Raw genomic sequence first — 26,487 nt, forward strand, 5'->3', positions numbered from 1 at the left:
TTTAAAAACATTAATTATTTGTTTGATTAGGCTTGTGGTGCAGTAAGTTCATGTTTATATTTAGTATACAAAATACATCATTTCTAGCATTATTCTATTTTAGACTTTACATGCCCTTTAAGGAACTTTGTTTCTCAGGGACTCACCTGCCATTTACTATGCCTGGTTGCTAAACAGAGACAATTGCTTCCAGGGTCTTACAGTTAACAATTTGACCCCACTGATTTGGGCATTGTTTTGTTTGTTTCTGATAGGACTCAGACCCTTAAGGACTTTGGGCTGGACCTACAACCCTGCATATAGTTGGCTCTAAAAAGACTGTTGAGCTCCCACCACAACTCTTTTACCTCTATCTACTACTTGGTTGAGTAGTACTTATTTCATTATGGGGTAGGGTGAGGGGTGGAAATCCCTACACTTCCTTATCTCTCTAGTTGCTGGGAAAATGCCCATGTATCTAGTTACTTATTTTACATATTTGTGCTATTGGCCTACTGGTCTATGACCACTTCCTGCCACACTTTAACATAATGTCTGGTTAGGGTGGATCTTTCTCTTTGGCCTGTGGTTCCTGACCCAGCTACATTTGTTCCATTGAGCCTGAGGTAAACACGGCCCAGTAAAGTTGTTCTGCCCTAGAGGGACCTCTAGTGAAAGTCGGGAGTCAGGGACCCCATGGATGATGCCAGCCACAGACAGCTTAACTCTTTAACTTTCTAGGAAAGTGAGATAGAAAGGCTAAATAGCCTGTGCTCCACAAGGATTGTAGTAGGGAGTAGCTCTCCCCTAAGCTCTGAGTCTGCCAGTAGTGAAGTGACCACAGTTGTATAGGGAATCAAGCTTTAGATTATTCTGCCTGATTATTCCTCTGTATGGGATCCGGACCACGTCTGGGCATTCCAACCTGGAAGTGCACCTTAAACTTACCTAGCTGCATTCACAGGGTTGCCAGGTCAAGTTTTGAAAAGTAGCTAAAGTCAGCTACAAAACCGGCCCAAAACTAGCCAAGAGGCACTTCAAAAGTAGCCCAAAAATAGCACAATATGTGAAGTGAAAATGAATATATGTGAAAATATACATTCTTCACATTTTCACTGTTTTGCAAATTTTTCCATGAAGCAAAATGGAACAAATTTGCCGGTCACCAGGGGTATAACTACAGAGGGGAACCCAGGAGGTATAGGGGGCCCATATGGTCCTATTACATAAACAATTTCAATAAATATTGGTAAAATAGGGAAACCTCTAGCTATTTTGGTTGACCAGCAGATTTTTGCCCCAAATTTTTCTGAAATTGAGGAAAGTCACCGGAAAATGCAAGAATGCTTAAGAGGGATGGGAGACTGGGGTACAGAACCAAAAATATGGTAACTCCCGACTTCTTATTGTAGTCTTACATTAAACTTGACTGTTGGCAAAATGTTAAACAAAAACTACATTACCCAACATGCATTGGGAGACGCAGGCTTGGCACATTAGCGCAAGAAAAATTTTGGCTGGTTTCCAAATTACAAACCAGCCAAAGGCCCAAAAAGTAGCCCAAATCCGTACCTTGACTAGTTTGTAATTTCAAAACCAGCCTGGGCTTTAAATTAGTAGCCCAATTTGGCTGTAAACCCACCAACCTGGCAACCCTGGTCACAGTGTATTGCATCTGCCTAACTGTCCTGGCTCTCTAACATCTGATAATACCTTACACCTCTGTGGATCTGTGAGTATAACCCTATGGATCATGTGTGTTGGACCAATGTGTGCCTTCACCATGCCAGTTTGCTGCACTCTGGCAATAGATAAGCAGAAGGGAAACTCAGTCCAGTCTTTCAGTGTAGATCAAACAGTCTGGACAAGTGTTTCTGATAATGGAATATACCCCAGTGCTCTATTTTAGAAGATTAGCCTAACACATACAGTAGAGATTAACTAGAGATGCATTTTAGGTGGTCAAAGGGTTAATGCTACCCAACAGCTCCTTCCACAGAAATCATCTGTGACATGATCTGACTGAAAATAGAAATAAATCTTTAACAAGGACAACAGCTTTAGCAACAGCTAATTATGCAACACACAATACAGGTCTCAGTAAGGAAAAGAGGAGCGGTGGAAAAATAATAATAATAGCAATAATAATGATGTCCATCAGCGCCAGGCTTTGCCAGATATTGTTAGACAGCATTGCAGCAAAGTGCTTTTTCACTTCATTGTGTATGTGACTTAAATGAAAAGAAGCAGCAGCATTCACTGGGTCTAGTATTGAGCATGGAGGGTACACAGCAATTGGCTGAGGCTGTTGCCATGGATACGCCGGACCTGCATCCTCATTAACTTAACAACATCCCGTTTTAAAATATTCTCATTCACTTTCAATTCTCAATTTTCATTTCAGACTCGGCTATTAGGACAAAGCTGTTTGTGTAAGAATATTCTGCAGAAATTGCTTTCGAGCTTCCCTTGTGTCAGAGTTATGGAGATTGGCTTAAAGGAAAAGCTATTTTTTTTTAATGTGACTTTTATCTTTTGGATCTGATTTTTAAGGTACTGGATTTTGCACTTGGGGACCACGACAAATCGGTGTAAATTCGGAGAAAGTGTTAAATCCAGGAAAGAAAAAAAATGCGAAAGGGATTGTTTCTGGGAACACGTAAAATTGGGTGACGTAAAATTGGGTTCTACTGTATTTTTATTTTCCTAGACACTGTAGCACAGAAAATGCTATTTATTATAAAGGACAAGTAAAGAGCATCCAAATGAGTGGACTGCCAAGTTTTACATCATGCATAGCACCTATTCGACCAACCTAGAGGAACAGCAGGCATGTCAATATATAGCAAAATATCCTTCTGATTCTGTTGGTATGGCACTTATTATTCTCAGCGAGCTTGGGCTGCTATTGGTGGTTATTGGCACATTGAGTGAATGTCAACACTGGTGAAACAAAACCTCCATAAGTATCAGAGCCATGAGGAGTTAATGGTTGGTATGGAACTTCTGGATTAGAGCATACCTCCCAACTGTCCCGTTTTTTCATGGGACAGTCCCGATTCTGACAGCTCAACCCGCAATCCCGGATCATACTGGGTGCAGGCAGTAGGGTTTAGCCCCCATGACACATGCATTGTAACTGCACAAAGTATTGTGGTGCAGTGCAAATGCCTGTATAATTGCTGTCATTCAGATACTAATCTCTGTATTATTCTTTGGCAAACACCACTGGTGACACATACTGGGGAATGGCTGCAATGCATTTAAAGAGATTTTAATGTGGGGTATGAGATTTTTGTCTGGGCCCCGACCTACAAGTAATTGTATGCAGCGGTTATTCAAAAGATGCATTTCTATATGCTGATACTGAGCTGTTTTATTTGCTTTGCAGCTGATCTTCATTACACTATTTCTGTTCCTGCTGTGTCTCTCAATGTCAACTAACCCACAGACAGACAAGCTTGAACATTCCAGCGAGTGAAAATCAACAAATCTCCGCATCCCCCTAGCAGATCAGCCAGTGGTGACTGGAGGGTTTCCAGAATCTATATTGAGTAGGAAAAACCCAAAGGTCTCAAGTCTACGGTGTACTGTCTCCTCAAAGGAGGAGGAAAAATGCTGCGTAACATTGTTTTCCAACCATACTGTCATTTCTGGAAAAATAATGGTCTTCCAATATCTTTAATTACATTGGCATCAATAAATATAACAGCATGTGGCAGCCCTTTTAAACCCAGACTATGCGGTTCCAGAAGGATCCATTTTCATTTTTTTAATACTTTTACTGGACTCTTACCGTGCTCCGCTGTTTTTTCTTCTTGTCCATTCCAGCACATACATGACATTTACAGATAAGACCAGCCTGGACCACTAATATTTTATAACTGCCCCAAGACAGAGCCCAGTTTAAACATTATGTACCCCTAACCTTGCAGTGCACTCAGCACTAAGGAAAATCCCTCTATGTGCACGACACGCATAACTGTTTTAAAGGAGAACTAAAGCTGAACCAAAGAAGTAGCTAGAAATGTTGTACATTATGTTTTGGGCTTCTGTACCAGTCCAAGGCAACCACAGCCATTTAGCAGTAAAGATCTGTGTCTCCAAAGATGCCCCAGTAGCTCCCCATCTTCGCTGATTCACTGCACATGCTCTGTGCTGCTGTCACATACTGAGCTTAGGGACCCACCCACAATACACAGTACACATAGAATATAAATGTCACAATATAAGGCTAATTAGTAATTAATACAGATAATTACTACATGGCAGCACAGAAACCAGTGCAATTAACATCAGAGACTTGTAGCATTTGCTTATATTACAGGCCAACCTAATTTTCTGCTTGATAATTTGTGACGACCCCTATGCTTAGCTTCTCAACAGCTGCTCAGAGCCCACTGAGCATGTGAGTGTCGCAGACACTTTCCAAGATGGTGACCCCCTGTGACAAGTTTGAAGTCCTGGATCATTGCTGCTATTGACAAGCTGAAACTTTAGGCTGGTGCAATAAGTTCAGTATATAAAATATGGCATTTTAGCCACATTCATTTTTAGAGTTTAGTTCTCCTTTAGCAAAATAATATATACTGTAATAATAGAATTGGTTCTTGTTTTTCAATTTTTTTATTCCATTCATTGCCAAAACGACTAAACATTTATGAAAATACAAAAAAATGCTGATGTTTTAAAAGGAAAATTGTAATGCATTTATTTTACCATAGGCTTTACTCTTGTTTAGTATGGGATCCCTTATTAATCAGAAAGCTCCAAATTATAGGAAGGCCATCTCATATAGACTCCATTTAAAGCAAATAATTATAATTTTTTAAAAATCTTTTTCCTTTTCTCTGTAATAGCAAAACAGTCCCTTGTACTTGATGGTACTTAAGCTGCACGAATCCATATTGGTAGCAGAACAATCCTTTTGGGTTTAAATAATTTTTATCAGACTCAATTTATGGTGATCCAAATTAGAGAAAGATGCCTTATCTAGAAAACTCCATGTTCCAAGCATACCATAATCGTTCCTATGCCTGTACTGTACCTACCATACCTTGTTTCTCTGCATAAATAGTGGCTGGGAGTAATACACTCAGTGTCGGACTGGGACACCAGGGGCCCACCCAAAAACTTTAGACCAGGGGCCCACCAAAAAACTTCAGACCAGGGGCCCACTCTGAGTACTATTTTCTTCCTCTCCTCACTCAACCTCCATTGTTCTAGTCTCTTTTCTTTACATACTAAAATATATTATTCCATCTATTAAGCCTCATAGAAATAATGAATGACCATGAAATAGGCCAAATGTTTAGCAGCTTGAGGGCCCACTGATACCTGGGCCCACCGGGAGTTTTCCTGGTATCCCTGTGGGCCAGTCCGACACTGAATACACTAATATATTTGTAAATTACTACAATAAGTTGTGCACTCATTGGGGTCCACCAGTATGACCTCATTAGATAACCAGTTGAGTAAGATATATAACAATACATGTGTCCCTCACAAAGATAAGAGTGAAAATGCATTGGGTGTTGTTATAAAACAAATTATTTTGAATCATTTAATACAGGAGTGCCCATCTGTTACTAATGCGAGGTCTACTTTTAGTGATGTTGTCCAATTATGATCTACATCCATAAAAGCATTGTTAGCATTCTCTTCCATGGAAACTAATACTTAAATATTATATTGATTTATGAGAGAATATATATTGTTATATTTAGCAAACAACTATTTCTTATATAACATTAACATAAAAAATATCTGAATGAAAAGCATGAAACAGGAGGGTGATATAGACAAGCTGTTTGTTGACAGTGTCTTGAGATCTACTGATCACCAACTAAAGGTCTACTGGTAGATCCTGATCTGCCTTTTGGAGTACACTGTTACATATCTTAATTGTTTATCATCATCATAGTTTTGCTTAGCAAAAAAATGCCGACCAAATCTAACAGCTATTCCACCCTTGGCCAATCCGCTTTGCTTCCCCCTGCCATTGTTTTGACCTAAGGTCCCAAACCTGGACTTACATATTGATGGATCCCACCAAACACTTGGCAGTCTCAATAAGTAACAGTTTAAATCAAAGTACAATAAAACTACTACTAATGCTTGTAATATTTCTATTCGTTTTTTAGAGAGTAGGGTTAGCCGGATGCTCCATGGGCCCATGTTTATGTAGCTGTTCCAAATAACCAGGGACAAATAAAAAAAATATAACTGATACATTTGAATTTGAGTTCCAAATGTCTTGGCTCCCCTGCCTATTAGGTATATATAAAGCTATACCAGTTAGGAACTGAAATCTCATTTCAAGGAAACTGACGAAGACAAGTTTTTGACATACAAATGAGGTAGATTTTTGCAGTGCAGAGCCACAATTAGGACAACAAGAAAATATGAATCAGATATATCTTCCCTGGTGTTAGGTTTTTATTTTCTTCACCAAAGTCATCTGTGACACATGGAATGAAAAAAAAAATGTTACTTCACTTTCATATTAACTTTGGCTATTGTTCTGTGGCTTTGAAGGCGTACATATCCCAATCATCTGCAGCTCACTAGGTGTTTCAAAACTTTAACCCCAGCATCCTCCAACCTTTGGGGAGTCAACAGTTACAGATCCATGCACAAAGGGCTTTAAGCAGAGCAGAACATGAATGGAATGTCAAAACTGACTATTGGATATAAATAAAGTGCTTACCATGAACTATACCTTGGCTTTGACTAAAAAGGCCATAATATTAATAATGTAAAAATGATACTATAACATTGAAAATAACATTTAACATATCTTAATATGGCTTTAGCTTTCATTCCGCATAATGTCACGTACAAACCATTGTTATAAACCACCAATAAATAATGATGCGGATGTCAACTAACAGTATGCTTAGGCCTCTGGCGACAAAGGAAAATATATGTACACAGCAGTCCCATTGGTTAAAACGAAAGAGATCAGCCCTCGGACACCTCAATACAATGATAGACCCAGCAACAGTATATTCACAACACAATTTAAAAGGTAAATCATGAGAGATACTAAAATCAAAGAAGAGACTCTTAAAAGAAAAGTACATAATGGCAGAGAATCCTCATGCAATGTCCTATGAAATTCTGCCACATTCCCATGCAGTTTGTCCATCATCATCATCATCCTCATCATCATCATCATCCTCGAGCCACTTCATGTCCATGTAGGAAGTGAATAGAAGAATTATATTTAGAGAAAGAACCGACACATAACTTAAAAAAACATCTGTCGAAAGAAATATTCCTAACAGAGATCTAATAAATATTCTATGATAATGCATATTTCGTTCATTAGATTGCTACCAGAGAGGCCCACGGGGCTCTAAAAAACACAAGCATGGAACTAATGCTTCAGCCTACTAACCCTCTGGTTATATTTCTAGCATAAAGGGTTTAAAGGTGCAGCCCCACTCATCATCATATACCAAGGGTGCAAGTTCATAGCCTACAGCCAAAGAACAATTTTGGACCAATTCAGATTCAGAAATGGATATTCATATTTTGTGAGTTTGTGCCTGATCGCCACCTTGCATAAAGCACAATGACAGATATCATTTTTTAATTTTTTAAAGCAGAAACTGCTATTTTTTATATATACGGTATATTTTTGTTCACAGACTCAACATAAACTTTTGTTTTACACTGATATTTCCTCAACATAGAAAACTAGTTGCACATTTCACATCAAACTATGCTCTCTGGGAGAAAATAAAAATGATCTGTAAAAATACGATTGTTTTTTTTTTTGGATCCAGTGGAAGTGGAACTGCACTTTTAAAATCAGTTTTTTGGTGCTGCTCACAAGCACATTGTAGGACAAGGGATATAGAAAGGAGCGTTCCAATAAGGACCATAGTTCCGTTGCCCTGTACTGACCTTTACTGAAGGCTCCTTTGATCACCACAAAAATAGACACATTCATTGACTACACACAGACCTGACAGTAACTGAAGAGAGACGAGTTGCTTTCCATAGTAGCGTGCTGCCATACCAAATCTTACAGCAAAATGACTAGATTGACAGTCAGCTGCCTGTTTATCACCATTACATACACACACATAAACTAGAATCAGTTTTGAGGTTTCTACCACTTGCACTTTGAAAGTATTAACAAGTCTTTTATAATTTATCTTTACATATGTACAAATGTTCAGCACTAAAATCAGATGCCTGGCGACATGTATCAAAGTCCATTTGGTTTTCCTTGAACTTCCTCTGTAGAGTCCTCCCCTATAAGATAAGGGAAGGTGCTCAAGACATAGAGGAATATAATTGTTTTCCTACTCTCTTCCCATATTGGGAATTCATTGATTTTTTTTTCTTTTTCCTCAAAAGGAAAGACGTGTCCTATATCCCCCTGAGCCTAGAGGATACTGTCTGTGTGAGGCCCCTCAAAGATGTCTAGGACTTGGGTGGCCATTATGGTAAAGCTTCTGCTTGATGTGAACCATATTCCCACTGGTGTCATCATATTGTCGCGGGTGACGTTTTCTAAAATCCCTAAAGTTGCAAAACTTAGGAATCCAAGACCAGGAGTTATCTGTAAAGAAGAAAAAAAAGATAAAAGTTGTTAGAAAAAGATTTTCTTACTTCTTAACAAGTTTGTTTAAAAAGAATGCAGGGCTCTTTTGAGCATTTTCAAAAAAAAATTTTCACAGTACTGTATTAAGAACGATAATGTTTATGAAGTATGGACATTAAGAAAACAAAAATCAAGATATGGTCCAACACCCCCTCAAGAAAAATGGTACGGTTCAACACCAACTCAAGAAAAGTGGTACGGTCCAACGCACAAAGCAAAATGTGATTGGGATCAAAAACTCCCCAAAGAAAAATGTTAAGGTCCAACATTTCCATGGAGAAGTGGCAAACACCCCCAAGAATAAGTGGTACGTTACAACACTCCCTCAAGAAAAGTGGTATGGTCCGACACACCCACTCAAGAAAAATGGTGTGGTCCGACGCTCCCCAAAGAAAAGTTCTACAGTCTAATAACTGGTATGATATGAAACTCTCAAGGAAAATGTTGCGCTGTACTACTATTCTATAAGGAGTTTTGGAATGTACAACTTTTTCCTTGGTGATATTGGACCATACCACTTTTCTTGAGGGGGGGTGTCGGACCTTACCAATTTTCTTAAGGGGAGTGTTGGACTGTACCACTTTTCTTGAGAGGGGTGTTGGATCGTACCACTTTTCTTGATGGGGGTGTCAGACCATAACAGTTTTCTTGAGTGGTGTGTTGGACTGTACCACTTTTCTTGAGAGGTGTGTCAGGCCATAATACTTTTTACTTGTGGGTTTTTGAATCATACCACTTATCTTGGTCGGACTGTACCACTTTTTATAGGGAAATTTAGAACTGTACCCCTGTCTGATCACTATCTCCTAACACGTGCTCTTACACACTCATCTACACCACCCACTTCATTCTAACTATTGCCACAAAGCATCTACAAACTCAACTCCAAAGACAAGAATAATGGCAGGGAAAAACTATTTGTTTTAAACTTCCACAAATACAAAATTGCCTTCACAGTGCTGTATGCCATGTTGTACATTTTTACATTTATACCAATTATATGTTTTGAGGCATTAAATGGATACTGTCTTAGGAAAACATTTTTTTTCCAAAATACATCAATAAGTAGCGCTGCTCCAGAAGACTACTTCACTGAAATCCATTTTTCAAAAGAGCAAATGGATTTTTTTTTATATTTAATTTTTAAATCTAACATGAGGATAGACATACATTCAGTTTCCCGGTTGTCCCCAGTCATGTGACTTGTGCTTTGAAAAACTTCAGTCACTCTTTACCTCTACACTGCAAGTTGGAGTGATGTCATCCCCTTCTCTCCCCCCCCCCCAGCAATCCATCATCAGAACAATAGGAAGGTAACCAAGATAACAGATGCCTAGTAGATATAAGAACAGCACTCAATAGTAAAATCCAGGTCCCACTGCAACACATTCAGTTACATTGAGTAGGAGAAACAACAGCCTGCCAGAAAGCAGTTCCATCCTAAAGTGCTGGCTCTTTCTGAAAGCACATGACCAGGCAAAAAATTACACTTGTGGGGTTAGGAATGAAATTTTATATGGTAGAGTGTATTATTTGCAGTGTTAACAGTGTAATTTAGAAATAAAGACTACACCATAAACGAACAAACAAAAAGTCTATCCTAGCCTTTGATGTCATTGATCATTAACGATGGGCGAATTTGTCCCGTTTTGATTCGCTGAAAAATTTGCGAAACGCATTGAAGTCACTGGGCGTCAACATTATTTTGACACTTGCGACAATTTTAATACACTCGTCTATTTTGTCCAAATGCATTAAAGTCAACGGGCGTCCAAATAATTTTTATGTGTGCACCCAAATATTTTTTGAATTTTCGCTCATTATGCTTTGTGTGCATAGCAAAATTTGAGAGAGCTCACGTTGGACCAAGCTTCACCTAATCCTAAAAACGTTTCTGTATTGTTTTGATGCTACTGGGATAATCTATCATATTTTGCAGCGCATAGACCTTCTTTTTAATGCCCCGTAATAGATGAACATTATTCTTTTTAGGAGTTTCCTTTTCCTTTAATACATACATTCACAATGTGGTCATGTGAACATTAGTATGCCAGTAGTTGATAGCAAAGCCTGATTGACATTCAATTTAAGGTGAAAACGTATTTGCCGTCCTAGATTGGAACTAGGGTTCAATGACTGATGCATCAATAGTTTTCTATATCTGGAACCTTGTTATGGGCTAAAGGGTTTTTGTTCTTTTAAGAAAAAGTTAGACCAAGGGGAAATGTACTGCATGCGGCATGTCTACTCCAGATCCATATTCCACAAAGTAGTTCAAAGAGCCTGTACCTATAGGTTTGGTTTATGAAGGAGTATTTCTGCTGAAAGTAACTTTAAAGTGGTAATTGTATACTCATAGGGATGCTTACACCGTATATGAAACACCTCTATTTCAATCCGAATGCCTGATTTCCAGGAGTTCATTTTTTTTTTACTTAAACAAAGGATTTTCTTGAGGTACTGCCTCCTGAACTGGCAGGTCTGATTCACTTAGATATGCTGAGTGTCAGGTTTTTGACCACAATCTCCTATACAAAAGGGAAGCACTCACATGACTTTAAAGAGAAGGAAATGTTAAAACTAAGTAAGCTTGATCAGAAATGTCTATATAAATACCCCAGTAAACCCTCAAAGTAATGCTGCTCTGAGTCTTCGGTCAAATGAAACACCGAATTTCTTTCCTTTTATTGTGTACACATGGGCTTCTGTATCAGACTTCCTATTCTCAGCTGAAACCTCCAGGGCATGGGCTTGAGCATGCTCAGTTTGCTTCTCTCTCCCCCCCTGCTTTAATCTGAGCCCAGAGCTATGAGCGAGCAGGGACAGGAAGTGATGTCACACCAAGCTAATATGGCAGCTATTATCCTAAACAAACAGAGAGAGCTTCTAGAGCTGTTTACTCAGGTATGGTAAAGCATTCTGCAGAATAAATATAGGTTTGTGGCTGATCTATTTGCAACAATCTGGCTCAGTAGCTTTCCTTCTTCTTTAAAGGGGTGGTTCACCTTTAAGGTAACATGTATTATGTTATAGAATGGTCAAGCAACTTTTCAATTGGTTTTCATTATTTATTTTTTATAGTTTTATAGTTATTTGCCCTTTTCTTCTTACTCTTTGCATCTTTCAAATGGGCGTCGCTGACTCCCTTCTAAAAATAACAAATGCTCTGTAAGGCTACACATTTATTGTTATTGTTACTTTTTATTACTGATTCTTCTATTCAGCCCCTCTCCTATTCATATTCCAGTCTCTTATTCAAATCAATGTATGGTTGCTAGGGTAATTTGGACCCTAATTCCCAGATTAGTTAAAATGCAGATTGAAGAGCTGCTGAATAAAAAGCTAAATAACTCAAAAACCACAAATAGTAAAAAATGAAAACCAATTGCAAATTATCTTAGAATATCACTTTCTACATCATACTAAAAGTTATCTCAAAGGTGAAGATCCCTTTTAAGTGAGTCAGGCAGATTCACCACCAAGGGGCACATTTACTAAGCTCGAGTGAAGGATTCGAATGAAAAAAAAACTTCGAATTTTTTTTTTGGGTACTTCGACCATTGAATAGGCTACTTCGACCTTCAACTACGACTTCGAATCGAATGATTTGAACTTAATTTCGTTCGACTATTCGACCATTTGATAGTCGACGTACTGTCTCTTTAAAGAAAACTTCGACTACCTACTTCGTCACTTTAAACCTACCGAGCACCAATGTTAGCCTATGGGGACCTTCCCCATAAGGTTTCTAAGCTTTTTCTGATCGAAGGAAAATCCTTCAATCGATGGATTAAAATCCTTCGAACCGATTTGATCGATCAATCAAAGTATTTGCGGTAAATCCTTCGATATTCGAAGTCGAAGGATTTTACTTCGGTGGTCGACTATGGAGGGTAAATTAACCCTCGATATTCGACCCTTAGTAAATGTGCCCCCAAGTATTCTTTGCTTTGAACATAAAAAACAACTACATATAATTGAAGTGTTAGTGATGAGGGAAATTGAGACCAAGGTCAAAAAGAAGGAAGCCACAATACACTCCATTATTTTAGCAGACAATGTTAAATGGTAGAAATATTTATCTCATGACTGTGACACTTTCTTCCTATCCTATTGTTTGTTCCATTCATTGCCCACTGCCTCATTTCTCTTTCTGGAGGAGCTCATGTAGCTGACAATCTTTGTTATTACCTGTACTGCCTACCAGTAAAGCTCTCAGAAAACCTCGTGGGTGGATAAAATAAAAGATGGCAGATTAGGCAATTTAAATTCTTTTAATTCTGTGTAAAAGCATTTAGGGATTTGCGGTCCTCTTGTTTTATTTAAAAAGGAGAATAGAAGATTTGGAACTGAATCCGTTTTTCCCAATGACTTAACCAGCAATCACGGTTATATTTTCCATGACTAAATAGTGAATTTAATTAAATAAAGTGAAAAGACTGAACACACAAACCCACTTTACTCAGTTTCAGAAGCACTGGTCTAGATTACAAGATCTAATAGCTATATCTAGTTTTAGAGCCAGTTAGAACAATTATTTCTTCTATTTTGTAGATCTATTAATCCTTCTTTCTATTAACTCCTTTTCAACCACCCACCAATTACATCAATTGCTTTGTAACACGTTGGAAGCACCGCATGGGTACATGCGCTCATGATGCTACGACTGTAGACTGTAGTGTGTGCATCTCTTTTCCAAAAAAGAGAATGTGGCCTTTATGCAGTTCATATGACTGAAGTCATGATAACCAAAAAAGGAGGTTGATAGAGAAAAACACATATATTGTTATGGTTAAAGGGCATGTAAAGGCAAAAAAATAAAATCCCATTTTTACTTTCTTTAATGAAAAAGAAACCTATCTACAATATACTTTAATTAAAAAATGTGTACCCTTTTTATAAGAAACCTGACTGTATGCAGTGAAATTCTCCCTTCATTTACTGCTGTGGATAGGAATTGTCAGATGGTCCCTAACTACTGAGCAGGGAAACAATCATACTTATGAACAGCAGGGGGAGCCCCCGCCTTACTTCCCAGCCATGCAGAACTCAAGCAGCCCAGACCACACTGAGCATGTGCACAGTCTTAGTCTTGCAAAGATGTTTAACAAAGTTACAAGATGGTGACCCCCTGTGGCCAACTTTGAAAGCATAAATTATTTGTTTGATTAGGCTTGTGGTGCAGTAAGTTCAGCATTTCTAACATTATTCTATTTTAGACTTTACATGTCCTTTAAAGCATAGAGTAATTTGTATAATAGAAGCAAAACTAGGAAATGGCTGTAATGGGGGCATCTGAAACATTGTGCGTGTGCTCTATACCCCTTAGCAGGTCTCCCAGTTTACTTAATTGCACATTGCCTTTAACTTTATTTACTTTTGTATTTATATACATTTTGGCAAAACACAGGATCCCAGTTTCAAGGTTTTCATGTATCTCTTTAGGGCAGAGACACACATGGAGATTTTGGGGAGATTTAGTCGCCTGGCGACAACAAATCGCCTTTTTTAGGGCGACTAATCTCCCCGAACTGCCTTCCCGCTGGGTAGAACCTAAATCGCCGTCGGGATGGCAGTTGGGGCACTTCGTTCTACGAGGTCACCCCGAAGTTGCCTGACGAGGAAACTTCAGGTGACTTCAGAAAATGAAGTGCTCCAAGACCCATACCGCCATCGATCTAGCCGACGGAAAGGCATTGCGTTTAGATTAGTCGCACGAAGAGGAGGCTATTTGTTGCTGGGCAACTAATCTCCCAGAATCTCCATGTGTTTCTCTGCCCTTAAAAGCATTTAGGTCATGGTCCTATTATTGTTATTTTTTATTTACTTATGATAATCAGCAGCTATTAGCATCATTCATGCATCATGGGTCTGTCACAATGAGTACAGTGCCACTGGGTATCCTTGAAAGGGCAATACCAAATGTAAAAACCGAAGTCAAAAAATTATAAACTAATCCTCTAAGAACGCGCATCAAAATAAAATGTATTTTTATACCATCCTTCACTAAGTGGTATAAAAATATTAACTGGCAGTTATAAAGACATCTTTTGTGTAAATATAAAAATGAATAAATAATAAAATCATAGTTAATAATTTAGTAAATTCACATTTATTTTTAGGTCAACTATTCCATTTATAGGTTAAATTTGTCTCTTTTAAAGCAGGTGATGTATAAATGAATAGATACAGTAGAGATAGATAGACAGACAGACAGATGATAGATAGATAGAGAGAGAGAGAGAGAGAGAGAGAGAGAGAGAGAGAGAGAGAGAGAGAGAGAGAGAGAGAGAGAGAGATAGATAGATAGATAGATAGATAGATAGATAGATAGATAGATAGATAGATAGATAGATAGATAGATAGATAGATAGATATAGAGATAGATAGATAGATAGATAGATAGATAGATAGATAGATAGATAGATAGATAGATAGATAGATAGATAGATAGATAGATAGATAGATAGATAGATATGTAGGCCTGTTCATGAGCATTTGGGTAGAAATGTTTATATTGGCTACATGCACCACTTATATTGAGTATTGGTGGAGGGACAATGATGGTGAAAACCGTTAAGTATTGCCTATTGTTATAATTAATAATAATAATAAACAAATATCTGAATAGTAAAATATTACTTGTTAATTAGACAAGACTAAAGCAATACTAAAGAAGTGATTTTGGAATTGTTAACAGTTTATCAGTTTGTAAAGGGCTTTAATTGTAGCCGCCCGGCTCCATGCCTCCAGGAGACCCTAGTCCAAAAATCCCCAGTAAATTGCCTGTATATTACCACATGTGTTATTTAAAGGCAATAGTTATTTCCATGCCTAAATATGAATGCTTACTGTAAAGCAAAAACAAGTCACTCTCTATCTGAGTTTAAAGTTGAATCTCCTCAGTGACTGTCCAGCTCTAAAAAACATATTCATGAATTGAAGAGAGAGGCCCTGAAAGGAGAGTAAAATGCCTTCAGGGTAACATGATGTTGTTGTTTGTCAGTGAAGTGGCCGATGCATTGGCGTGTGGGTTGGTACTGTCTGTGGCCAAACAAATCTCCTGAAATCACAAACTGGCTGTAGGCTGGCCAAGAATACTTTGTAGATATTCATAGAGTAAAATAGCTAGATGATGCTATTTTTGCTATGTAATAATTATTAGAAACCAGGCCTCATTCATCTTTACAAATCTCCCAGATGTGACCTGGGATGAAAGTGCTGACTCAGGAAAGTATCACTAATCAGAACGAGTAGCTAGAGAGGTGCATTGCATTAAGTACAGGGATAGAGAAAGAAAAAAATCAGCTAACAGAACCTAAAGATCCCACATAATGATGGTTAGCTCACTAAGAATTTTTTATCCATCGATTTACACTGTTATCCAGGGGAGCAGGATGGGAGCATGTTTAGACCCTCAAACAGGAAGTTTTGGCCAGAGAAATGCACACTGCCATCCCTTGGTAGTCAATAAGATGTCATGTGAGGACAGTGAGGTCTGGTATGGAAGGGAATGTTCTCAAGCAGCTCAGGCCCATCACTAACCATCATAAGAGGGCAGCAGGCATGGAGAGATGTCTTGTATGAAGAACACAAATTTCTTACATGTCAGAGGACTCTGGGCATGTGTAGGGAAGCAAGGAGCATAAAAAGGGAAGCTGGAGAACCAGGTTCATATTGGACCTATAGATTATAATGCATAATGTAACGTCCCCTTGAAATTCCATGATCTTGGCCTGAGGTCTCATCCTTAAAATATCCTTAGAAATGACAGTACAGGACATTAACCAATTTGTGTATACAAATGTAGCTGGGAAATATATTAAAAATAGTATCCACATTTAATTCAGCCCCTTTTGATAGCTTGCTTGAGTTATTACACTAACTTTACCACAATCCATGCTTTTGCTGTAGCTCCATGCATTCCAAATAAATATTTTTATAAAACACAGAGGTTGCCAGCTGGCCTGAAAACCGTTCTTGGTATATTCCAGGAAAGTCATCTCTCATTATTTGTATGCTTAATGCAGTGTGCAACCTTCATGCCTCCAGCTGTTATTGGATAACAGCTCCCAGCCAAGAAGGAAGGGGGTCCCTGAAGATTAAGCTTTTCATCAGTACACAGATGTTCTTTCTAGATGCGTGTGTATTATTTATGTTCCTGGTAGCCATATTATACCCCTGTTGTATCTGTGCTCTTTTCTCCAATAAATCATATTACAGTTACTGAGCAAATGCAGTTCGCAAAAGTCACCAATTCTATCATTAAAGGTCAACTAATGTCCAAACAGTTACAGACATGATGCCCAGAGCATGGTTCCTCCAGTTCCAGACCAGATAGTTTATCACATTGAAACTACTCCCTTATTTTAAAAAACACTGTAACAGTTATATTGTACAGACACATGAAAGGCTTGTTATTATTCCTTTTTCTAATACTTGGGAGACAATTTCCCAGCCCTGGCTTGGAGATGCCCATCTGTATCTCACAGAAATGCACACATTGCACAGAAATTCTCCATATCACTGATATCCTGTAGATTGTTGGGGCCAGTTACAGCCCCTCATCTTTCATATACATTCTCAAATAGTTCTCTGTGTTTCTGCTTGATTCCTTTTAACAGGGCATTTCTGATCTGGCACAGCAAAGACATCTGTGAGAGAATCTGATGACTTGAAAACCAATCATTTACTTCAATAGTAATCAGTATGGATGTCATCCTACCAGGTTTAAAGCAATTATCCTTATCTCAGTCCTTAAGGCTAAAAGAATAATAGAGAATTCCTCCCATGAAAACCCTCAGGTGAATGACCTTGACATAAAGAACATTTCTTTGTGGAGTAGATGCTTTTACTTTGACAACTAAAATAATACTGCGGTGTTTAGCCGTCTCGGTTTCCATTTGGGTCTAAATGAGACAAATGATGGAGGTACTGTACATTACTACATTTATGGGATCCATTATCCAGAAAGTACCAAATTATGGAAAGGCCATCTTCCATAGACTTCATTTTATCCAAATAATCAACATTTTTAAAAATGTTTTAATTTTTCTCTGTAATAATAAAACAGTGTCTTGCATTTGATGCAAACCAAGATATAATTAATCCTTATTCTTAAATGTTTACATGATTTTCTAGTAGGCTTAGGGAATCAAGATTCAAGTTACAGAAAGATCTGTTACACGGGAAACCCCTAGGTCCCGACAGGCTGGTTTTGCTTCCAATAAGGATTAATTATATCTCAGATTGGATCAAGTACAAGGTACTGTTTAATTACTATAGAGAAAAAGGAAATTATTTCTTAAAATCTAGATTATTTGATTATAAATCAGTCTTTCCGTAGTTCGGAGCTTTCTGGATAATGGGTTAGCAGATAACAGATCCCATACCTGTATATTAAACCACATGAACTGAAACTGGCCTTATAAGGGCTGAATATCCAGTGAACTGATTATTTGGCCTGAAGGATAAAAAAAAATTCTAATTCAAGACTTACTACCATCAGCCAACCAGGTTTCTATCATTGTCTGCTAAGCAATTGCATCAGCATTTACATGTTTTTGACAACCAAGAATTTGCACCACCAATGGTCTGCCATTCGGTTGGGAACGATCCATTTGGCCACCTTTAGGGTGAAAAACAGCTAACAGTAATTAGCAATAGTGATGGGCGAATTAACGGCGTCGGCTTCAAAAACAAGATGCCGGTGCCATTTCACAAATTTTTCGCTGTTTCGCAAATTCGATACCGAAAGAGAGCATCGCTAACGAATTTTTGCGACCTTTTGCCAGGTGAATTTTCACTCTGGGAACGATCATTACTCCGCAATTTCACTAAAGTGCGAATTTTCCACTACGTTACCCCTTTCGCCAGAGATTCCTTCTCCAGGTTATACCTGGTGAACTGATAAAATGAAGCTACATCCTCCTCAATCTTATGTCAGTGACATCATATCCTGCATGCCGAAAAGTTGTAAAAATGAAAAAAAAAAAACACTGGTGTCTTTTCATATTTTAAACGTTTAAAAGTAATTGTTAAATATTTTTGTTTCAATATATTGTTTTAACAGTTTGAGGGTCATGCCATATTTGTTTTAGGGTGGACTCATGTCTAGGGCATAATTTGTCTTTATTTTGCTTAATTGGACATTTTAATAATAAATGGCATTCAATCATTTGCACCAACATCTCTAATTACGACACATAAATGACCTATATGTACCCGCCCTATTCAAATTGACCTAAGCGTAAGAGTACTAACAAAGTTTTGCTAGGCAGAAACTAACGTTAGCTATGAAATGCTTGCGCTGATGAATTTATGCTAGCGAAACTTCGCCAGCGTTTGACTGGCGAGACGTAACTTTTCAAATTGAAAAACTTTTGGGCATTTAATCCTAAAATGTAATTTTCCAAATTAGTAAAGGTTTCACTTGAGTCATTGATCCTTTAAGGACAGACTCCTTCAGTATTATCCTTGCAATAAGTCTTTCAAGGTCAGTGTCGGACTGGCCCGGCGGGACACCGGGAAAATACCCGGTGGGCCCCGACCCTCATGGGCCCCCGCCGGGCCAGAACCCCTCTCTAAATATTTATATTTAAAAAAAAAAAAAAAAATTATCGGCGCTGAGCAGCGCCGCCTGCGCATGCGCGCCAAGCGGCGCTGTTGCGCATGCGCACCGAGCGGCTTCCTTGCTCGTCCCCGGCGCGTCACAGTGGGAGGACGGGTGGCCGGAGGGGGGCCTCGGCAACAGTCCCGGTGGGCCCCGGTCCCCCCAGTCCGACCCTGTTCAAGGTCTATACAGTCTTCTTTTGTAAAGTGAAACAGATGCAGGAGAGAGATGTACATGGGATGTACATGTTTTCTAGTAGGAACCTTGGCAAGTAGCCACTTAATCGACTGCTAGAGGACAACAAAATAGCATGCAATCCATTTTTTTATGTATAATCTACACATTTACAGACAGATAGAGAGAGAGTTATTTCAGCATATTCTAAGCTATTGGGACCATGGTTTAGCCTTATTCACAACTCCCAGGGGGGGGAAACTTTTTCAGATTTTCAAAATATGTTTTTAGGATGACATTTTCCTATAAAGGGATAAATTATAGATACTGTATGTAATATTTATGTTGCTGATAGCCTCAGGAACATATTATGCACACCTTCTGCACAAAATAACTGGGCTAGGGATAACAACGAGAATCCTTGGTAACTTCCAAACTTAGCTGCCCCTGGGATTGTGAAAAATATAACCCATGAAGTGCAAATGTGATGTATACAGAACACATTTCATTAAACTCAATGCTCCTGCCATCGTCTTACTAATGTAAGCTTGGATCGGCAACATCTGAGAGGAGATGAAGATGAATGGAAAGTATAACTGGCCATCATAACCCTAGGTCGGATTCTGGACAAAAAAAAAAGTATAATATATTTAAGGGAATTCTGAGAATGTATTGCTGTCTGCATACTAAAATGGGCAACAATGATGTAAAATGTAGAATCAAAGTTTGACTATATTTGTTACTATCTAAGCAAAATGGATACAAATGGATAATCAGTACAGGCAAGCTGACTTTATGAGGTGCATGTGAAATGCCACAGAATCCTTAGTTCAAATGAGGGTACTTTCCCTTGCAGCATTACAATGCCATACATGCTGCCATCTATAGCTGGATAATCAGGCCATTTAGTTACATCACTTGGTCTCCTGGCATTAGCTAGTTTAATGCAATACTTGGGCATGTAAGTGACACTGAAAGATTACTACGGCACAGCATACCAGAACATGAGACAACTCTAGCAAATTCCGTAACCTTAAGCTTTACATCTATGGAACATTTCTGGTGGCTCTGAATTACTTAATCTCTCCATGAATAGCCAATGGACCAAATAATCCGCTCAGACCATTTTTTTTTATGTATACCCCATTGCACAGAACGGGGCTGCTGGAAGTAAAGGTCATATTAAAATGCTCATTTGCTGCGTACCACGTTCAGTAAATATATTACCTTTAGGTAATGTAATAAATTACCCAATTAAATCAACCAAAGGCTCTCAATAGCATGTTAACCCAGCTGACTTCCATTTTCCAGAATGATACCCACCATGAACCAATGCCATAATGCATTTTCCACAAATAATCATTTGAACAGGATCATGGCAAACAAAGGCTTCCTGTCAATTAACCTTAGTTCCTATCTCCAGGGTCACATTAGGGGGAAATCCAGGGGGCACAAAGAATTTTAAGCCCAGTCAATTCTTAATTTCTAGGTGAGGACCCTAATGGGCTTGGGCTTTGTGCTGCCCACAGGCCTGAATTATTGGAGAGGCCACCAAGGCCCGGGCCTAGGGCTGCAGGATTTAAGGGGGCGGCATGCTGCCTAACCACATCTACATTGGTTCAGAAACACTGGGGATGTGCAGGAGATACAATAGTTTTTAAAATTTTCTGTGCACCAATCCCCATTGCTCTGATCCCGATGATGTAAATTTGAGCAAATAAAAGGGTGGAGACAGGGCACTGAACGACAGCGGGCCTAGGGGCACCCTCTTTATAAATCCGGCCCTGGCTGCTCACATGGCAGCAGGCACTCCCATTCTTGGGTAGACAAAGCAACATTTGGTCCCCAGTGACATATACAAAGGCCCACAGTACTGGTTACAGAGCAGGGAGTCCTCAAGATTTCTGATAGTAGTCCTGTCTTTTTCTAAACATGAGTGTTGCTAATTATATTTATTTAAACTACCAATTACCAAGGTATTTTCCATAAATGCTTCTATTTATCAACAGAATTCTTCAGTTTTACAGGAGAAACATACTGAAGTAAAGCTCGGCTAAAACATATATTTTGTTCAGGGTGAGCCTTTTTTTCTGCAATTATATATTTATGAATATAAGTGGGATCTTGAAATAAAATAAAACCCACAGACCACAATGAAAGTGCCCCAGTGGCATGAATATTATAGAAACTGGAAAGAGGCTATTGCCTTCGCTACTTGGGTTTACAAAGCAATAACCACTGAACTCAATATCTCTCAGACATGGTAGTGTCACCGAATGCAAGCACTGGAAAAGTCTGTAATCCTTCATAGTTCACTGCTCCCATCAATGAGGTCATCCATTCTATCTGCACATTTTAAACCAATTTTCTTGGCACCTTTGGGCAATAGGCTAATTTATCATGGGATTCTAAATTAGACAGGTTCCGCATAACAATTGTTTTTTTTTAATATACCATAAGATAGAAATATAAAGCTATTACAATTGCAATTATTTAGAAAATAATATGTTGCAGATATTGGGTTTAATCTTTATGGGACCTAATGCTTGTAGTTATTTTTATTTTATATACCGTATATACTTGAGTATAAGCCGAGTTTTTCAGCCCCCAAAATATGCTGAAAAACTCTACCTCGGCTTATACTCGGGTCAAGCGCAAAAACGGTCGCTGGCGCCTAAGAATAGTCGCCGGCGCCAAAGAATAGTCGCCGGCATCTAAGAATAGTAGCCGGTGCCTAAGAATAGTCGCCGGCGCCTAAGAATAGTCTCCAAGAATATCCGCCGGCGTCCAAGAATGGTTGGCGGCATCCAAAAACGAGACACCGGCACCTCCAATGGGAGCAGAAACCCTCAATTTTTTGATTGAAACTTACCAGAAGCTGCTGCATTTCTCACCCTAGGCTTATATTAGAGTCAATAAGCTTTCCCAGCTTTTGGAGGTAAAATTAGGTACCTCGGCTTATACTCGGGACGGCTTATACTCGAGTATATACGGCAGTATCTGCAGTGCCTCCAAACATTATAAGTTCTACAATCCCCTCCAGTGTGTATGTTCTACTTAGACCAGGCCTTGTATGTTTTTGTGTTTGCTTGTAATCAATTCAAATAGTATAATACTCTTGATTTCTCTACCAAAGCTGCATTTTGTAATGTTTGGTTATTTTTTATAATACTATAGTACCCCGAGATCATGAAGCCATCACTGCACAATGCCTTCAATGAGATCAATTAGTATAGTAATTGAGATACGAAAGCTAACAAGGCAAGGCAACAGAAGCACAAGCCTTCAAGGGTAACAGCTGATGAATCAGATGGCTGTTTTGTGTATGAATTCCATGAGAGCACTGGTAGAGGTGATTATCGCTTCATTTGCTGCACTGCAGATGGATAAGTGTCAGCACAGAGTCTTGCTGTACATTGTATTTCCCAAGTGACACTTGCTAGTTGCTTGGAAAATGTGTATTTCTGATGTCCAAAGCAGGATGCAAATACTTGAATGAAATGTAACTAATCACTGTAAGACTCCTTTGACTACAGTAATGATGTTGCAATAGCTCACTTCCCCTGCTTGCTCATAACTTGTTTAATAAACAGGAGTCAGATAGTGCCACACTAACCCCTATCTACACTAGTTTGCCTAGGGGTATGTGTCGTACAGTGTCATCACTGATCTCCAGTTCTGGTTATAAGCAATCTGTAGCTTTGCCCTGAATGTACGTACCCCAAACTAGTGACGGCTAAACAAGCATTAAGGAGGAACTAAAGTCTCCCCAGCAGCATTGCACCGACTGCGTCATTCATAGTTGGTACAATTTCTCTTTGCTTCTGTAGTGGCAAGAGAAGTGCAGGGTTCCGCAGTGTTGTTAGTGGCTGCTGTCTTGGACGTTCTCTGCTTGTATCTATTTGATAGGTGACAAGGAGTTTGCATACTGGTCCGGAAACAGGGGTAGTGCCAAGCGAACCTCTGTAGTGCCAAGAGAATTGCAGGTAGCATCTGCAGCATTGTCGGTGGCTACCATTCTGGCCCTCATCACTTAGGATGTCTCCATGATGAGGCATGCATGGCAGTACAGAACTATGGCATGGCTTCATGCATTCGAAGAAAAGAAAGGTCTGCACTTCTCTTGGTGCAGTCATTGAAGTTCTCAACTTCTCTTGGTATAGTGCGAGAGGGGTCAGCATGATGGTGGTACATTAGAAACTGCTGATGAGACTTTAGTTCCCTTTCAAAGGAAATGTCAGATAATTCCTACCTTTGCAGTACTGCCTCAGCCAAAGCTCTTATCTGTTCCACTCTCATAACTAACTTAGAAATGCATGCTCTGTGTCTTCTAAGGTAATTGCTCTGATCTTGATTTGGACCCCTGTCACAAAGCAAGACAGGGGTGTTGTATATTTTACTTTTTGGTAAATATAAAAAATTCTTGAAGTCATCAGTTATTCCTTAAAAAGATATTTAAAGAAGCTGAAATTGTAATAGGCCAAACATTATCAAGGTGGAATCTGTCATTTGACAACCTTGGTTCTTTTGTGATGAATACTCCCTATTAAACTGCTCACTGATAAAGGTACCTACAGAATATTGCAACATAAATTGTCCCCTTTATCATACTAAGCCTTCATTCTCTCCAATATTTTTAGTCGGCTGCTCTTATCTGTATAATAAATCTTTTCACAATATTTTAAACTGCTGCACCTTTTTGCTGAAAGAAATGTTAAGTGCATACCAGGAAATAATAAAATATTTGTAGTTATGGACTATTTTTTACTTCTTCCACAGAATATATAAAAACTAACCAAAGCAGATTCATGGTATTATAAGAGGCCTTTAACCTCAGCTACTATATTGCAATACTATTATATTACAGGTAGTAAAAAACTATCACAAAGCATTCTGTTCCCAGAGTAAACAGGGCAATATATTATTGTCCTGGCAAAGTATTTACTAACATATAGGGGCAAATTTACTAAAGGGCGAAGTGACTAACGATGGTGAAAATTCGCCATTGTGATGTCATTTCGGTACTTCGCCGATATACTAACTGGCGCAGGCATAACTTTGCTAGCGAAGGAGATAGACAGTAGCGTAACTTTGCACTCTAATGTCAGGCAAATTTTCGCTCTGGCGAACGGACATAATTGCGCAAATTCACTAACGTTTCTGAACTATAGCTATTCCACCAGACTTGCCTTCGCCAGCTCAGACCAGGCGAAGTACAATGGAGTGTATAGGACTTCCTCAATTTTTTTGTTGAAAAATGTTCTAAGTCCCAAAAAACGCTAGCGTCTTTTCTCTTTTTCAGGGTGATAGGCTGCAAAAGTCTGTAAAAAATTTTTTGGGTAACCAGGTTCCCCCCCTCCATTTTCTAACATATGGAACATAAACTATACAGTGGGCTCATGTGTAGGGCATTATAACAACTCTATTATTTTTATTAAGGTTCCCTGGACTTGTGTAATGTATTTGCTGCAACATATACGCCCATTCAACTTTATCATTTTCCGCTGTATGTAAATTAGCCATCGCTAGCGCATCTTCTCTTTGATTGCCGAAGTAACGCTAGTGAAAATTCACCAGCATTCGGCACCCTGGACACAACTACGCATATTAGTAAATTAGCGTTGTCTGAGTGAATTTTTCGTGTAGCGATGGGTGCGAATCCGTCACTGGCGAATTTTCTCCACTTAGTAAATTTACCCCATACAGTTGGGCTACACGGCTACAAACAGTACATACATATAGTTACCACCACTCCTGTAACGACTCACCGTGGTGGTATAGTGGGCCGGCGGGGACGCCTGTTGCATGGTACCTCTACCTCCTAGTTCCCTGTGATTCCTAGGGCGAGCAGGGGGCGCACTTCCAGGTTTTTACATGCCATGTGCGTGGCTTCATCGCGCCTGTGGCACTAAATTCAAAAGGTATTTAAGGGGCTTTTGGGCTTGTGAGCATTGCCCATTGTTAGGTCTAATTCATTAGTATCTGGGTGTGATTCTGTCTTGTGTTGATTCCAGTTTTTGATTCCTGCCCGACTATTCCGAATTCTGCCAACCCTGACCCTTGCCTGCCTGACTATTCTGAACTCTACCTATATTGACCCTTGCCTGCCTGAATATTCTTTGAATTCTGCCTGTACCGACCCCAGCCTGATTGACCTTGCTTGAACTCCCCCTATACCAACCACTGTCTCTCTGACCCTGCTTGAACTCTGTCTGAAACCGACCTTGGCCTGCCTGACTACGCTTTTCGTCTACTCCCTGAACTGTACCTTCCATCCAAAACCATTAACCATTAACCTGTACCATCCATCATCATATATCTCCATCATTATCAGTGGATGAACCTTTCTACTCTACCCAACCAACACATCAACCAGATAAACCAATCTCACTCAACATATCCACAGTGTAAATCAATATTCTCACCAACCAGAGCTAAGTTAAAGACAGACAATCAACAGGTTCAGTTCGTCGTTGGCTCTTTGCTCCAGTAGTAAGTTTGTACGCTGGTTTAAAATGTGTCAATGAAAGTTATATGTTTATGACATGCATAAGCTCTGGGGTCATGATTGGTGCATTGTTTTAGGAGCTTGATTTTAGGAAGTCAGATGACTCAGTATATGGTGGTGAACCATATTATATAAAACAATGATGTCATGAATAGCAGTCTATGGAGCAAAACAGACAGGCAAACTGTGGGCAATAGTTATAGAGGTGGCAAATAGTTGAGGGTGAGGGGGTTGGGGGACAAGGGGTTTGGATGTAAATTTTGCCCCAGACCCGTGGCTGACTGTCTCTAACAATGCATATTCCTTTCTCCTTACTGTGTCTATTTGCACTTTTCTTTTCCTCCAGTTTCTCAGTAATCATTCAGGAATTCACAGGTTCAAGATTTTTGTAATATCTGATTTCAATATCTTTACTGGAATTCTGTCTTAGTCCCAGTTATGTTGGTTCAGAGGAATTAGTATTACTTTATGGAATGCATTCAATTGCTGAATATAGGGGATGCCATTTTCTTTCCTGGAGGTTAGTCAGTCTATGCCTGTTTACATGTAGATCAATTTTGCAAACGGTGCATTCTTGTCAAACTCTCTGGTGCT

General features: G+C 39.1%; 1 protein-coding gene across 2 annotated transcripts in view; it reads right to left on the reverse strand.

Moving 5' to 3' along the window:
• Window positions 1-6,395: 6,395 nt before the first annotated feature.
• tmem240.S (transmembrane protein 240 S homeolog) overlaps window positions 6,396-26,487 on the reverse strand; it is a 76,563-nt gene continuing 56,471 nt past the window's right edge. For both annotated transcript variants that reach the window (XM_041571441.1, XM_041571442.1), the window contains exon 4: window positions 6,396-8,557. In XM_041571441.1, coding sequence (XP_041427375.1) covers window positions 8,409-8,557 — 149 coding nt within the window. In that variant the 3' untranslated portion in view covers window positions 6,396-8,408. The remainder of the gene's footprint in view (window positions 8,558-26,487) is intronic.

Source organism: Xenopus laevis, chromosome 7S (assembly GCF_017654675.1).
Source record: "Xenopus laevis strain J_2021 chromosome 7S, Xenopus_laevis_v10.1, whole genome shotgun sequence".
Lineage (NCBI taxonomy): Eukaryota > Metazoa > Chordata > Amphibia > Anura > Pipidae > Xenopus > Xenopus laevis.